The sequence below is a fragment of the Nuphar pumila genome, chromosome 17 (assembly GCF_984573655.1).
Source record: "Nuphar pumila chromosome 17, dmNupPumi1.hap1.1, whole genome shotgun sequence".
Taxonomy (NCBI): Eukaryota; Viridiplantae; Streptophyta; class Magnoliopsida; order Nymphaeales; family Nymphaeaceae; genus Nuphar; species Nuphar pumila.
In genome coordinates this window covers 71,441,139-71,457,622 of record NC_143265.1, presented here as the reverse complement: position 1 = coordinate 71,457,622, position 16,484 = coordinate 71,441,139, and the positions used below count along the sequence as shown (strand labels likewise).

General features: G+C 36.0%; 1 protein-coding gene across 1 annotated transcript; it reads left to right on the top strand.

Annotated features, from left to right (window-relative positions):
* Nucleotides 1-1,612: 1,612 nt before the first annotated feature.
* On the top strand, nt 1,613-6,156 carry LOC149812175 (two-component response regulator ORR9-like). The gene is made up of 5 exons (XM_089992996.1): nt 1,613-1,724; nt 2,421-2,503; nt 2,811-2,888; nt 2,985-3,052; nt 5,515-6,156. Exons 1-5 carry the CDS (start codon nt 1,613-1,615, stop codon nt 5,705-5,707), a joined length of 534 nt encoding a protein of 177 aa, XP_089849122.1. The 3' UTR covers nt 5,708-6,156.
* Nucleotides 6,157-16,484: the final 10,328 nt, after the last annotated feature.

Genomic DNA, 16,484 nt, shown 5'->3' with positions numbered 1-16,484 from the left:
CTAGTCACCTTTCATGTTCACCATTCGAATTACTGACACCTACTTCTGACACAATCCTTTAGGTTTGACCGTTTATGGTTTTCAATCCCGGAAGTGACAAAAGTAACCCCTCTGCAACCGCCACTTCCTGCACCATAGTTCCAGATCTCAACATATCCCGCTTTTCAGGATAAACGAGTGCATCCAAACAAGTCCTTACAGTCTGCTTCCTAATTATTTACATTTCATGTTCAAGGCCATATTGGATTGAGTTTGACAAACTGCAATTCAAACACCACTGAAGGGAGATGAAAATGCAGATGGCCTGCATGAAGACATAGTCTCACAACTCTATTTCCATCGGATGTCACAAGTTCAAAATCCACATGTAGCGTCCCTTGCCGCAAGGTCGAAGCTGGGTGTGTATTTCCCGGTGGGCTTGGGAGACCTCAAGGGTTTTACCCGCAGGAGGCCAGCCAATGTGTGGTGGGTTTCTCTTGAACTATCCCCCCCCCCCCTCCCCAAAAAAAAAAAAAACCAAATTCCAACACTCATTTTCATCTACACTCCCATCACCTCTCTCATCTCCCCCTCTTAACAATAGCTCCCAAACAAAGCCTACTAAAGTTCTTCATGAGTCCCGCCTAGTGTCCATGGACCAATGGATTCTGTTGGTGATACGTAGATATTGAACATCTTAATAAAATTGCTTGCTCTCTCTCTCTCTCTCTCTGTATATATATATGTGTGTGTGTGTGTTTAAAAAGTAAGTCCGCTTGAAAAATGTCGTACTCCAGATTATGAACAAAGTTCCTAGTAACTTTCTTTGAGACCTTACTGTTGTTTAGGGCTAGGTCGGCAGGAGGAGGAGGGGATACTTTTGAAGCAACCGTTGGGAGACCACGGTGACAGGGTCCTTCATGAGTCCATGACCTAATTGTTAAGAACATCCAAGGCAGTTACAGCACAAACCTGCCGTGCTGTTCTTGAAAGATTCTGAATGGCATGTGCAGGTCCCACTCAAGAATGAGGTGGTCACTGGTCACACAAAGAGGGGCCTCAGATGCAGCACATCATGAGCATAAATAGTGTCCACGGTACGTCTCTGGACAAAGGTACCTATGACCAGACCACACCCCTCCCGATGGTTCTCATATTAAGACATCACCTAATCACACAATTATTAAAAAAAAAACTTGACAATTGCACCTGCCTTCTATTAGCTTCCAAAACCTTGGATTCTGACATAGGCATGATAGAAATTTTAGTGTAACATAAGGGTTGAGACGTCTCACTCACTTCCATGTCAACTTTTCCCTGAACTTTAAGATGCGTCAATTAATATTCAAATATTAAGAGGAAAAAAAAGAAAGGGAAAAGCAGGGGCTGAAGCGACCATCAATCGCTGTACGATACGGTGTAGAAAATCCAAGGAGATCAAGAAGGATTGCTTGCCACCGACTCAAACTCCCATCATTTCTTTTCCAAAAAAAGTGGCCAATAAAGGGCTATTTGAAATACCCATCCGCCTATCCCCTAGCTTCATGCATTCACATAAATCTCACCAAAGAAGATAACTTGAATAAGAGAAGGAGAAGGAGAAGAAGGAGGAGGAGGAGGAGAACTGTTTTCCATGGAAAAGCAGCAGGGTCCTTGCGACACCCATTTTCATGTTCTAGCAGTAGATGATAGCCTGATAGACAGGAAACTCTTGGAGAAACTTCTTACTGTTTCCTCATACCAAGGTACTCTTTTATTCTCCATTCTCATGAGAGAGAGAGAGAGAGAGAGATGGTTTTGGGTATGCTATTCTGTTGGTCTTTCGTCTTGTCTAATAAGACAATAAATTATAATTGGTTTTCTTAGGGAACTCTTGGACTTTCTAACGTTCCTTCTAATATCAACCTATCCAATATTACCTGTGTATCAGATCCCAACAGTAGGAGACTTTGGTGCTTTCCAGCTTATACATGCTTCCCCACGTTGGTTTCACATTTTCAAAGATGTGACCATACATCAATAAAAGAAGAATTACATCATAAGCCAAAGCAAATAACGCTTTATCCGTAGTGAAGTAGATTTCATCCTACCAAGAAAATCTAATTTCTATTGGTTTGAGAATGAATGGTAAATTATATGAAAAAAAAAACAAAATGATTCATTTACTGTCAAAAGAAAAATGTTCTGTTCTGTACTTTAAGACATGCTAGTCTTGATTTATGATAAGTGAAGTGAATGATCACTCAAGTAAAACTGTTTGTGCAGGTCAAGTTTTTCGATGCTCTACTATTTATTTCTTTTAAGAATGCATTTATTCAAGTCATTAATAGAATGGTCAAATTAAAGGAAAAAAAAAAAGAATTCGTTTAACCCTGATATTTTTAAAGTATATATTTTGGTACTAATACTTTTGTTCACTGAAATTAATATTGGTGTCTCAGTTACCAGCGTGGAATCAGGAAGTAAGGCTCTAGAATTTCTGGGTTTGATGGATGACATGGGTTCTTCCTCTTGCGAAAGACAGGTACGGAAACTTTTCTAACTTTAAATAGGATGATATGGAAAAAAAGTAGAGAAAATGCAGATTCTGAAATTTACTTTAACATCAAGGAATGAAAAACAATGAATGCATTTACGAGTTTTAAAAATATATTTTATACATGATTTTATCACCAATGCCACTGTTTCATCCAAGAAACCTAAGAAGTTGGAATTTTTAAGCAAATCATGTAATTTTTTTTTAATTCTATATTTCATTATTAGTAACACAAAAATGATAGAGTTTTGGCGCCTGATGCATTTTAAAAAAACTAACATTTCGGTAATTGCAGGACGTGAAAGTGAATTTAATAATCACAGATTACTGCATGCCTGGGATGAGCGGCTATGAATTACTCAAGAGAATCAAGGTAAAGAAAATCCATACTCCCTAGCCTTTTCTCTACTTTTTCAATCAATGGAGATTTACTAAGTTCATGTGAATGCGCATGTGTTAATTTTCCTAGGAATCTTCCCGGAAAGACATCCCTGTCGTGGTTATGTCATCTGAAAACGTGCCATCGAGAATCACCAGGTGATTTTCTTTTCTTTCTTTCTTAGTTCATAGTTTTTGCCGTGCATCCTTCTCCTATGTCCCAAAGAAACACTGCACCAAAACCTAATCATGCTGGCTCAGCCTACCGTACCTACTGTCGGCGTAAAACTTCAAGGCTAGAACCCCTGCCTCAGGGGGCCTATGTCATGCGTTGGGGCTTGCCCAAAGGGGCGACTCCCATGAAATCTAATTTGCTAGGAATAAGCCATTGAATCGTGTATTTTGGATGAAAAAATACCATTTTTGAATGCTTTAATATTATGAAGATTATGAGCCATTGATTTTAAAGCCTTAAGAAAATCTAGTTTACTCATCAAAATTAGATGATTCAATAGCGGTTTCTTATAAAACGAAATATGTAGATCACATCTACATGGTTATGGTTAGGTTCAAGAGAAAAGAACAAAAAAATAATGAAAAGAGTGGTTCACACATGAGTTCTCATATATATATATATATATATATATATATATATATATATATATATATATATATATATATATATATATATATATATATATATATATATAGAGAGAGAGAGAGAGAGAGAGAGAGAGAGAGGTGCAAAATGATATATGCTAAATGAGTTTTTCGTTTTATTTTTAAATTCGTACAGATGTAATCTGTGTACTTGATGATTTTATAGAGATCAGCTCATGAAGTGTCCCATTCCGACACATGGGTGAGTTTTTATAAGGTTCGAAAAATCAACGGTCCAAAATCTTTGTAATTTTTTTAGGCTCCAAATATCATTTTTCATCCAAAACACACGATCCAAGTGTGGATTCCTCATAAATCGACCATGCCCAACACATTTATGGGGTCAAAACTTTGAAAAAAATAACAAAAGGGCAGAAAAACCCATTTATTATGTATCAATTTAGCACCTACCCATTTCCCTCTCTCTCTCTCTACATATATAGTGGCCAACCAAATTCTTTTGCTCATTCAAATTGGTCAAGATTGCTTTGTAATCAGGTGATCATCTGCCTCTGCTACGTGATGATGCAGTCTCTTTTATTTGTCTTTCCAATTAGGAGATTATACGAGTTTATGTAGTCGCTCGGGATACATATTTTGGACTAGTTTTTGGGTTAATGGGTTGATTGCTCACCTATAGGTTTTTGGGGGTGATTATTTGCCTCCTGACCATCCCTAAGTTTTAGTTAGGTCTACTATATATATAGTTTGTGTTTTGTACCTAATATGAACTTGTAGATGTGCATATCATAGTGTACTCAAAAGAAAATGTGTTAGTGTACTCAAAAGAAAATGTGTTAAAATAAGTGGATTTTTTCATTGTTTTTCTAGAGATAAAAAAATCAAGGCTTACATTAAACGAATACTTAATAACAAAAGCGATTCAAGCGTTTTTCATTAAATTCAGTCAATCTAAAGCATGTTGTTAGTAAATAAGCAATGATAAATACATCTAGAGGTTCAGATTAAGCAAGAAATACCTACAATATGAACTTTGTAATGGACCTACTGAGACCTAACAAGAATGGGGCTATGAGGAACACACAACTGTATATATTTATGTTGAATGTTGTTCAGATTATTGTTCATCAGAATTAAATACATATGTCATTTTCTCTGTTTGCCTTGTTTTAGTATCGCAAACAATAGGCTTCAAAAAAAAATTACCTTTCCCAAAGGCTTTGATTCTTTTTTTTTAATTACATCCTCTGCCCTAAAGGTGTTTGGCATAGTGGGATGAGGCCTAAGCCGTTAGGCAGGCAGTCTAGGTTCAAATCCCATGGACGTCACTACTTTGTGTAAGCTGAAGCGTGGCGAGTCCCTGGAGGCAAGGGGTTATTACACAGGGTTTTACCCTGTCAAGACAGTGATCATAAGTACAACAGGCAGAGCCAGCGTGGCTGTGGCTAGGTTTTTCATCTTGGGGGCGGTTTCTCCATGTAAATAAAAAAAATTTATCTGCATACTCTACCTCTATCATTATATTGAAATTCAACTTGCTATGATCTTCCATATTCAAGCTTAATGGTTGCCATCTTTGCTCCCTTTTGTGTAAAATTACAAAATTTTCGATTCTGAGAGAAACAATCATTATACTTTGTGTGCATGGATGCATACATACCTCTGTGTGTGTGTGTGTGTGTGTGTGTGAAAATGCCTTTCCTAGATTCTGAATATCCTAATCACATGACATTTTATACTTTTTCAAGCAAGACAAAATAGTATTCCTTTTAAATACTTTCCATATATTCTTGGATTAATTAGCATCTTGTTGAGGTCTTAGTCCTTGATCTCAAACGTTATAGATCCCTCAGATTTTTGAGGAAAAAGCATGCCTCCCCTTACATCTAGGAATAATATTTATGAAATCTGATCATAATTGTGAAAATTCATTTAACTTTTAAGATATCAATAATTCTTCCTCATTCTCCATTTGACTCTTTCTTCATAAATTGCAACAGATGTTTGGAAGGTGGAGCAGAAGAATTCCTGTTGAAACCTGTGCAATTATCCGACATGAAAAAGATTCATCCTCATCTATTGAAGTCCCAACGATCCAATGAAATTAATAAAAGTAGTAATGCAAGAAAAAGAAAGGCCATTTCTCAGCCCATAGAAAGAAGCCCTAAACGTAGAGGTTTGAGAGTGGCATGACCGAGTGTATCAGAGATTCAGAATAAGTTTTGTTTAGCACAAGAGAAACAAGTGGGATATGTAGAGATCCCAGTTACTTTCTCTCTCTAGTTGTACACATCAATCTAGTCCTTTTTTGAAAGTAGCCAATATTATTTTATTGATTTTGCAGAACTTAAAAAGGTTTTGGTGTGTTGTGAACTTAGGTTGTTGAACCCTTTCATCATCCTTTTATTTTTGCTGCATATGCTTGTCATAGCCGAGTCTTGAAACCTTTCTGTCTTCTAGTATCTACCTCTGTATTTATCATTATTGCACATTTGTACTGCAATTGCACTACAAACTCTAAGGTGTGTTTTGGAGAGTTTGAATATTGGGTTTAATTTTAAGATGGGATATACAAATCTTCAAAGTTCATTGGAAGCTTACTGTACATTTTTAAATTAGCTGAAATGTCTTTTAATGAAAAAGGATCACCTAGTTCAGAAGAAATGAAACATTACTGCACTAGAATTTGTTTAGTATATCAATATTTACGCTTGTGGAATCCTCTTCTATCCTAAAATAATTTCTCTTTCTCAGGTACATGTTACTTTTTCCTTTTTTTCCCATAGATTGGTCAAATAGGATATTGAATATCATTAACACTTTAGAAAGGAGAGGCAAAAAGAGAACTTATATTATCAATAAATTATTTATTTTTAGTATCCTAAGTGACTGAATCTTTCTTCTTACACACTTGTCAAGTTATTTGTCTGAAATTGTATGGGATTTGACCATAACAAAAAAAACATAAGAAAATATCAACTCCAAGTTCTCTTACGAAGGTTGCATATACCTTTTTTATTTTTTGGATAATTAGATAAAATCACTCATTTGCGAGCTCATTTGTGTAAAAATCCCATGTTCCCTTTGCCCGCCAGAAGTACTCCCAGCTTAGGTTCTTGCAGCAAGAGATGCAAACACATGGTTTTCAAATTTGTGAAATAAATAAAAGAAACATAAAGAAGAAAAAAATTGAAGGCAAAAGAATAAGAAACACTAAGAAAACATTAAGTTATAAAGGGGTAACATTTGGTAATGTTGCCATTATTAAGTACAAACACCTCTGGATCTCCACGACATAAGTTGTTTTGATCCAGTCTGACTTCATGGTTGGATTCAGCATATTCAAAATAGTGGGAACCAGCTTTTGGATCATGTTTTTTCGTTAAAAAAATAAGATCCTGGAAAGTACCACACATTGTAAGGCAAGCCTTATAAAAGCCTACCTGGGTCATAATCAAATTATCTAAGAGCCAATTTCTACTAAAAAAAATGTAGATCACATCTTAAGGTTCGTTTCATGAAAAACAACTAAAAAATGAAAAAAAAAAAAACATCTGTGCCTCATGTCGCTATTTAATTGAAAAATGATGATATTGTATGACAAATTTGATGTGTTTCCCCAAATGCCCAAAAATTTTGAAATCTGCCTAATGTCCTATTTCGTAGGTTTCTAACTTTTAAAGACCTTTTTATTGTTAGCATAAATTGATCTCTTGATTTTTGTGCATTACGTCGTATCGCTCTCCTATTCTCACTAAAACTCACTATAAACAAAATTTGTATGATATTTTCATAAAAATCATGAAATTTACACAATATACAATGTGAAAATGACTACTTTACATCCTCACAAAGTAGATTTTCATAATGAACGTGCACATCTTTTCTGCCTCGTTGGCAAAATTTCTCCTTGCAACCCCCATGTTAAATTCCTTGCTTTTGCAATCCTCTTGCAAAAATCTCTTTCTTGGATATTTCGTCAAGAATTTCACGTTGGTAGTTGTGAAATTCTACTTTCGATGCAGAATTTATGAAAAGTTTGTGAAATTCATGGACTTTAGCATTTTGTCGACTTTAGGCGACGCGAGATTCCACTTTAAAGTGTGATTTTACCAGTATATATAGGTGTTTGTGTTCATTTTTTTTTCTGTTTGTATGTGAAAAGAGCGATAACCATTTTTCCTCTAGAGCCCTAACCATTTTTTTTTGTACTCTTCGGTGATTCTTGTGAAAGTATTTTGCTTAATTTGATGCTTGTGGACTTTCTAGATTTATTTTTTTGCTTTATTTTGGCGATTAATGTTGTTTTCAAACTTTTGTTTTATAGACATGAGCAGTTAATAACCCTGTAGTGTTTTTGTTTGGTTGTTGTTTTGAATGTATTAGGTATGGTTTTCTATTGTGAATATTTTATTTATGTAACTCTGTTTTATTTAATATTTGGTATTAGATTTATTGTTTAGGGTTTACTATGATTAGGTTTTTTTGCAAAGATATATATATATATATATATATATATATATATATATATATATATATATATATATATATATATATATATATATATATATATATATTTGTTAGTTTTTTTATAGATAAGTTGGGGTTGGGCAGACCCTTACCTTTCAATGATCCAATACTTATGATATGTATACAAAAAATCATCCTTATGTCAATGGGTGCCAGTCTTGGGGTTGATCCTTTCAAATCTTGGTCATTCTCTCACTCACTAATTGCTAGTTTTTTAACCAAAAAGTGAGCTTTACAATAACTATAGACAATGTTAACCTTATTAAAATTGTACAAAGTATGTAATAGGTCTATAAATAACTCATCTCTTAGCTCCCTTCCTTCCAAGGGTTATAATACTCGCGTTCATTCGAGTTGTTTCTATGATGACTTTCCTTTCCACTCTCGTATTCTTTAATATTTTTTTACCATGTTGACCATTCTCTATCTTTCAACTTCTTATTATGGAAAAACATCATGCTTTCACTATATTACATGTTGGAGTGCACAGAGTGTACCTTATATACCATTTGTCTTAAAAGATATGTTGGATGTTAACCTTTATCCATCTACTTGGAGGGGGTCCCAGGGTCTCAAGTGCCTCTATCTAGCTACCATCGGGTGTTCTAAGTGATTGAGAGTGCACATCACATGCTCCCTCACTTGTCAAATCACATCCTTCGTTACATGTTGCAAGGTCTTGGCAACCCCTTCAAAATTGCTTATGTTAGTTTGCTTGTTTTGTACTTAATATTCAGTGGTTTTGTCTTAGTGTATTGGGGTTAGGGTTGATTATGCACAAGCATTCAATTAGTTAGATGTGGTTGAGGTTGATTGTGCACAAACATTGAATAAGGGTTATAAAGGTTGTTGTGGGTTAGTTTTTTGAATGGTTATTGCTAACTGAATGATACATTGTGTGGTTGGTGTAGAAAGTTATAATGACTTATAAAACGGTAGGGGTACTTTACTTTAGCACTGATCAACCTATTTGAAGATCTATATTGGTCTCTAAAAACAACAACTATAAAGAATTTGTAGCAATGATGTCTCATAAAATCGGATATGCAGAAGAGTCAGTGATTCTCCGGTATAAGTGTTCTAAAAAATTAGATAGCTAACATACTTAAAAAAAATATTTAGCTTGTGGTTTTTAATAAATTATTTATTTGTAATTTATAGTATTTTTCATTAAACTAGTTCAATGTATTATGTTTGTTGTGTATATCTTAGGTATCTCACAAAAGGTACTACGTATACACATGATATAAGAAAGGCCTGCAATATTACGTCATCAGCCCCAATGTCATCCCCATCTCCACTTCCAAGGAAGGATATAATTTAGGTAGTTGAGGTATAATTATTAACATTTTAAGTTGTATTTGTCTACAACCAATAGTACTTACATGTACGCATTGATATTCAATTTCAATTGACGATGAAAACAAGGTGATGAGAATAAAGAAAATATGCAACAACCAAAATATAGTGAAGTGTTTTTGTTCAAAGAAGAAACATTGTTGGTCAGTGAAGTAAGTATATCACATGTTGTTTGGTTTGTATACATATTCATTTAAATCTAATATGAATGTTTTACTTATTTGGATGATGTAACACTTAGAAAAATTCATAGAAAGACTCCAAAAGTATCATATAGAGCAAATGCAAGCAGGACGTTAGACTACCAAAGACCATTTATTATACTTTGTATTTCTCTGAGTCTCAAAAGAGATATTTCTATTGTTTTTTTATCGTCTAATAGAAACTAATTGATAAACATTGACATTCATAATAAATGTTCCAAATGCCAAGACATTGATAAGGGGCTTTCAATTGCTTGAAAATCGACCAGTTATTGTATTCATTATGGGAATGTGACAAGGTATGCTTAATGTTTACATTTACATAACATAAATTTTCAACTGCACAATGATTTTAAACTTGATTTATGGTCCACATCTTAATTCCTGTCAACTGGGGAAATTATCATCGAGTTTTTTGGGAAAATAGATATGAATGCAAATGAGTTTAGATTGTATAATTTCTTGAGGTCTACAGATCTTGCTAATCAAAATGTTGGTGATATTGTATGCTAACATTACTTATTTAATAATGTGTTTATTTTACTCAAGTACTCTTAAGGTTAAATGTTGTATTGCAAATTTATTTTTTTATAGATTGATTTGGCTACGACGTTTAGACTGATCGGATGACCACTATTGTGTAAGATATTGTTAAGCAAATTAACCCATTGGTGAAGGAAAGACCAAAAACTCAGAAAATACCAAAAACTCATATCATTCATGCATTGGTGAAGAAAAGACCAGTTGACTGAGTCAAATGTTTTGTGGATGTCTATTTCGAGAATGAAAGTAGTTTTATTTTTTATTGGAGAGAATGGATGCTCTTGTTAGTAAGAAGACCCCAGTCATGAATTTGCTCCTAGGTAATCCTTGTTGGCAAAACCTCCTTTGAATGCCCCTCATCAGGTAGGTGCAACTTGTGAATGTCACCAAGTTGACAGGGTGTCACAAGTTTGAAACCCACAAGTGGCATCCCTTGCTGCAAGATCAAAGTTCAGTTTACTCTCTAGTGGGCAAGGGGGACCTCATGAGTTTTATCAACCGGAGGCTAACCAATGTGTCATCGATGATAGGGGTATTTTCCTTGTATTATCCAAAAAACGAAAACCTCCAAACGTAGAGCGAGTAGCTTGGCAATTATTTTTTTGGGTCTCCCGGGTAGGGATATGGGTCTGAAATGTGATACGTCCACACATTTTGCTTCTTAGGAACCTAGATGTGGATGGACATGTTGAGTTGTTTTAAGAGCACCTCGTTTCAAAAGAATTCTTGAACCATTTCACCTAGGTCTTGTTTACAAGTGGAGGTGGACCAAAAAAAATGGGTTGGAAATTCGTCCAGCCTGGAAGCCCTTTCCAAGGCCGATTTCAGTTCATCCTCTGAGAAGGGCCCCTCCAATTGAGCTGCCTCATGGGTGTTGAGATTGATGAAAGCCAAATTCGTCTGCTCATGCACTACATTGGATCCCATTTGGATAGAGGGGACACCTCTTGTGGGAGGTTGTAGAATGAAAAAATTAATTTGTTTTCTGGTCTCCACCATGCCATTGAATACGAGACTTGCTTCCATGGGATCTCGTTTCAACCTCCATATTCATGACTTTCTTTAGATAGGGCTGCAAATTCAGATATGATTACATGGGTAGTTGCATGCTCGGTGTGCAGCTTTCTCTCCAATTGGGATTCATTCATTTTATGCCCTCTTATCTTATCTTGAAAGGTATCTTACGAAACAGAACAAGAAGTGTTGCTCCGATTGTTTATCCTCATCTTCTCTCAACCAATTTGACTTTATTATAGGGTCTAAGAAAATGACATAAGACTATATCCCTTGTACCAGTAGCCGGGTTTGATCCAGTGATTAGGCCAAGTGTTTACGAAGCAAATGATGTGCGGTAGATGATTGGGGAGGTATGGGGCCCTCTTTTAAACGATAGAGCAGATCCAATGTTCGGGGCATAACACCTTCTAAGGTGATACTGCTCCAAATGCTAACCTCAAACACCGGATCATGCCTCTTTAAAGGAGGGAGCAGGTATGGGATGAGGCAGCCAATGATTGGGTCAAGTAATCTGTCAACCATTAAATTTGTAAATAATTTTATGTGAACCTCATTTTACTCTCAAACTTTGAAACATCTCAAAAAAAACTCATGAAGTTTTTACATATTTCACGAACTTCGCAAATAATTTATGTGAGAACTTCAGAACATTGCACATATTTCACAAAGTTTGCAGATAATTTATGTACGAATGTCATGAGTATAAAAATTGAAACAGTGCAACCCATAATATTTTTGCATAATTTTTTATGGTTATTTGCGCTCTCCAACCTGTGGTTCTCAACCTGCTTCCCAACAATGACTTTTTCGGCAACTATTTTGGTGGGACTTCATCTTCAAGTATTCTGAAATATTCAACGGTGTTTTTTTTTTATAAGCAAACATTTAATTGTTGAACCAATTACAATTTTTTTAATACAAATTTTCTCTATTTGTTTCCACAATTCGTATGCTTCTATTCTATCCTTCAATTTTGTTGTTTATATTTTGTGGATCTTGTAGAATAAACATAGTATGTTGACACAATGGCTTGTTTTTTTTATGTTTTCTTAACAATTTGGGTTTTTTGTCCGTATATACCTATTACATGTCTATTTACCTATATTTCATGTCTTGGTATGGTAGAAAAATCTTACTTTGTTTAATACAATATGCAAACTAAGATGACTATGTCAGAGGGGTCCACCAACACTTGTATCATCTTCTAATGTTAGTGAATAATAGAAAAAATATGAGTTGACTCATTAATGGTACTATGAAATAAGAAGCTTGCTTGACTCGTGGATAGAAAGGGAGTCGCATCCAATGCCAAGAGTTTGGGTATCCTATATTTTTCATGGAAAAGACATCCTTCATAAACTCAAAAAGTTGTGCTCAAACACTCAACAGAAAATAAAAAGCAAGTTGTCCAAACAACTAGTCATTTTACAGTGGCCCATATCTAAGAAAAAATGTATATAAAAAGTTAAAAAAGATTGTGGCCACAATCTTGTCTCCCATTCTGAAATTATCTAAAGAGTGGGAGGATCACTCAATGGTAAAGAGGAGTGGCTCATTAGCTTGCTCTAATGTTGTTGTAGACCTGAATGCTCAAATAGATAATGTTGGAGATGCAGCCACCTGTTGTGGTAGTGGTGAGATGATGATGGAGGTACCTCACCAAGTAGATGATGAAAAACACAAAACTGAGTTTCAAGAAATAGATGTGTCCCAGGGTCTTGTGGCTATTTTGGATGTTGAGAACGATAATCAAGCTGAGGTGAAAAGTGCATTGAATAATCGTAAGAGGATCAACCTCACGAGTCAAGGCATCCAATCCTAGAAGTAAAAGTGCAAGCTCTGAAGAAGATGTTGCAGTGGAGAACAAGGTCTGATGCTCCTAGACGGGTATCAATTATATATTTATCTTCTAGTTTGATTTAATGTTTAAAATATTATATGTGTGTGTGTATATATATATATATATATATATATATATATATATATATAGAGAGAGAGAGAGAGAGAGAGAGAGAACCCCCCCCCCCCCCCCCCCTTGTTTAGCATCGTGGTCAAAGACTTTAATGGTTTTTTTAAGTGATTTCATTGGGTTCCATCAAAAGACTCAACCGTCCAAGCTTGAAAGATTTCTATGCTTCATTACAATGATGATATCCTTATCATTTGATCGACATCCAAAACACAAATCTCCAGGTTTTGGTTCTTGATAAAAAAAATTGAACATATTTCATAAGTGAAAACAAGTCACTAACATCCCAATGACATCCAAGTTTTTGTTCATTTTGTTAAAAGTTACATCCATATTTTTTATTGTCAAAATAAAATATACATAACCATCAATGTATACTCCTCAAAACTATCTAGATCTCAACTAACTTCTCCTTGTCATCCTGCACCTCTGATGCTTTCTCTTCCTCCTCCTCATCAGCCATCTCTTTGGCCCATTGCAAATATACATTCTTTCGCTCACGTTTATATAATTTTATCATATGTTTTCTGTAAATAAATACATCATTTAAAAAAAGAGTAATCATTCAATCAATTAAATATCATAACCAAACCGCCTGTCTATGACCCTTTTTAAATTTTAATGAAATTGCCTTGGGAGCCATTAATTGAGGCAGCCACTTGGTGACCAGTTCCATAACCCATGAAATACGTTGTTAACCAAAACCCATATCATTCATGCATTGGTGAACATAGACCAGTTGACTGCGTCAAATGCTTTGTGGATGCCTATTTTGGGAATAATAGTAGTTTTTTTTTTAGTGGAGAGAATGTATCGATGCTCTAGTTAGCAAGAAGACCTTAGTCATGAATTTGCTCCCAGGTAATCCTTGCTGGCAAAACCCCCTTTGAATGCCCTTCATCCGGTAGGTGAAACTTGTGGAATGTTACCAAGTTGACGGGGTGTCACAAGTTCGAAACCCACAAGTGGACCAGAAGATGCCCAAAAAATGGGTTGGAAATTCGGCCGGCCCGAAAGCCCTTTCCAACACCGATTTCAGCTCATCCTCTGAGAAAAGCACTTCCAACGCGTCAGTCCACCTCTATCGAACGTGGGTTTGTCAAAAACATTTCTAAAGTGATGAGAAACAACATTAATAATATCCTGCTCATGCACTACATCGGATCCCATTTGGATATAGGGGATGCCTCCTGTGGGAGGCTCATGAATGAAAATATTATTTTGTTTTCTGGTCTCCACCGTGAAGCCAATGAATACGATACTTGCTTCCATCGGATCTCGTTTCAACCTCTATATTCATGAATTTCTTTAGATAGGGGTGCAGTTTCAGATAAGATTACATGGGTAGCTGCATGCTCGGTATGCAGCTTTCCCTCCAATTGGGATTCATTCATTTTACGCCCTCTTAACTTATTATGAAAGGTTTCTTAAGAAACAAAACAGGAAGTGTTGCTCCAGTTGATTATCATCTTTTCTCAACCAATTTGACTTTATTATAAAAGTCTAAGAAAAATGACAGAACACTCTATCCCTTTACCAGTAGTCACTGTTACTTAAGTGGGGTTTGATCCAGTGATCGGGCCAAGTGCTTACAAAGTACCTCTGTAACAAATATTGCGAGATTTATAAAAAATCTCTCGATAATAATTCGAGAAATTGCCTGAAAGTTTAAAACGGCAATTTCTTGCAAGATTTTCAAACCGTGAGCGATATTTACCATTTTAGCAGATATTTATCGTGAGATTTTCATTTTTTTAATGTGTTTTATTTATTTTTTATTGCCGAGATTTTGTCAAAAAATGTGAGATTTATGAAAATTTTCAAAATCTCTGTTTTTAATTTTTGTCACTATGCAAAGTACTTGGTCCTTTCAAAGGATGTAAGGACGATGATTGGGGAGGTGTTGGCCCCCTTTTAAACGACCGAGCAGATCCAGTGTTTGGGGCATGACACTGCTCCACTGTTAAAAGGGGCGACATGATTATTATGAATCCAGATCCAGATTTCACTTTGTCATCTCAGATTAGTTCAGATTCGGGTCCAGACTCAGATATGTTGCACAATGTATAGATCTGGACTAAGGCATAACATAACATGCTCATCTTGTTAAAAGAACTTCATTCTGGATACTGACTAGGGATGGCAATGGACCGGGCGAGGGACAGGGTCTCCACCCCCGCCCCGTCTCAAGATTAGAACCTCCATCCCCGCACGGGGATGGATTTTAACCTCCACCCCCGCCTTCAACCCCGTTTCATACCCTTCATCCCCGGTCCAAACGGGGCGAGGCGGGGAAAAGTGTAAGTCCATCCCCGAATGGGGATGGATTTTAACCTTCGTCCCCGCCTCCATCCCCGTTTCATACCCTTCATCCCCGGTCCAAACGGGTCGAGGCAGGGCCCCGCTTTTCCCCGGTCCACTGCCATCCCTAATACTAACATGATTAGCATGAATTTTGGATCTAGGGTCAAGTCCAGGTCCAAAAACTGAACCAACACTGTCATTTGGTTGGAGCATGTTGTAAAGGGGTCAGACCTGTTCATTTCATAGGTTCAACCCATTAAAAGTGGGCTGATCTGGTCTAACTTCTAGATCCAGAATGGTGCAGATCCAACTGAAAGCATTCATGCATGGGTTGGATCAAGGGTTTGGACCTGATTGATCTGCATCCAACCCATTGGATCTTCAGATCTATTCACTTGTCCCGAAGCAACCTTAACCCGTTCAGAACATCAGACCAATAATGGCAATTATGTCCATTGCTAAGTAGGAAGCAGCGAGGATTGCAAGTTCGAAATATTTTAGAAAATAAGAGACGAAGACACGAAATTTTTTAATCAATAAAAAACTATTTTTTTGATATTTTAATGCTAAAAGAAATATTTGAGCACCATTTGGGGTGGGATGAAGAAGCCCTCAAAAGATGCATCGATCAATAGAAAAACACCACCACCACCACATTTTCTGTAGGAAATTTCTTGAATTTGGGAAGGGCAAGTGAGGCAAGGTTTTGAACAAAATGGCTAGGGTTTAAAGGAAGACATTGAACATTCAGATCTCAGAGTGAGAGAGAGAGAGAGCTACAAGAAATGGCCAGGAAGGAGCGAGGAAGAGGGGTGAGAAGCAGCTGGTCATAACCAGTTTTTTTTTTTTTTTTTTGATAGGCATGAGCCTGCGTTTTGGGACATATTTTTCTGAAAAAAACCCAGTTTTCGTAAATCCATGATCGATTTTTACTTATCCGATTTGGATTGCCAAACACCATAAAAAATTTATCTCAATTATTTTATTTTCAATATCCCATTTATCCAGATGTTTGGGTCTAACCAAACGGGCCTTTAACGAAAAC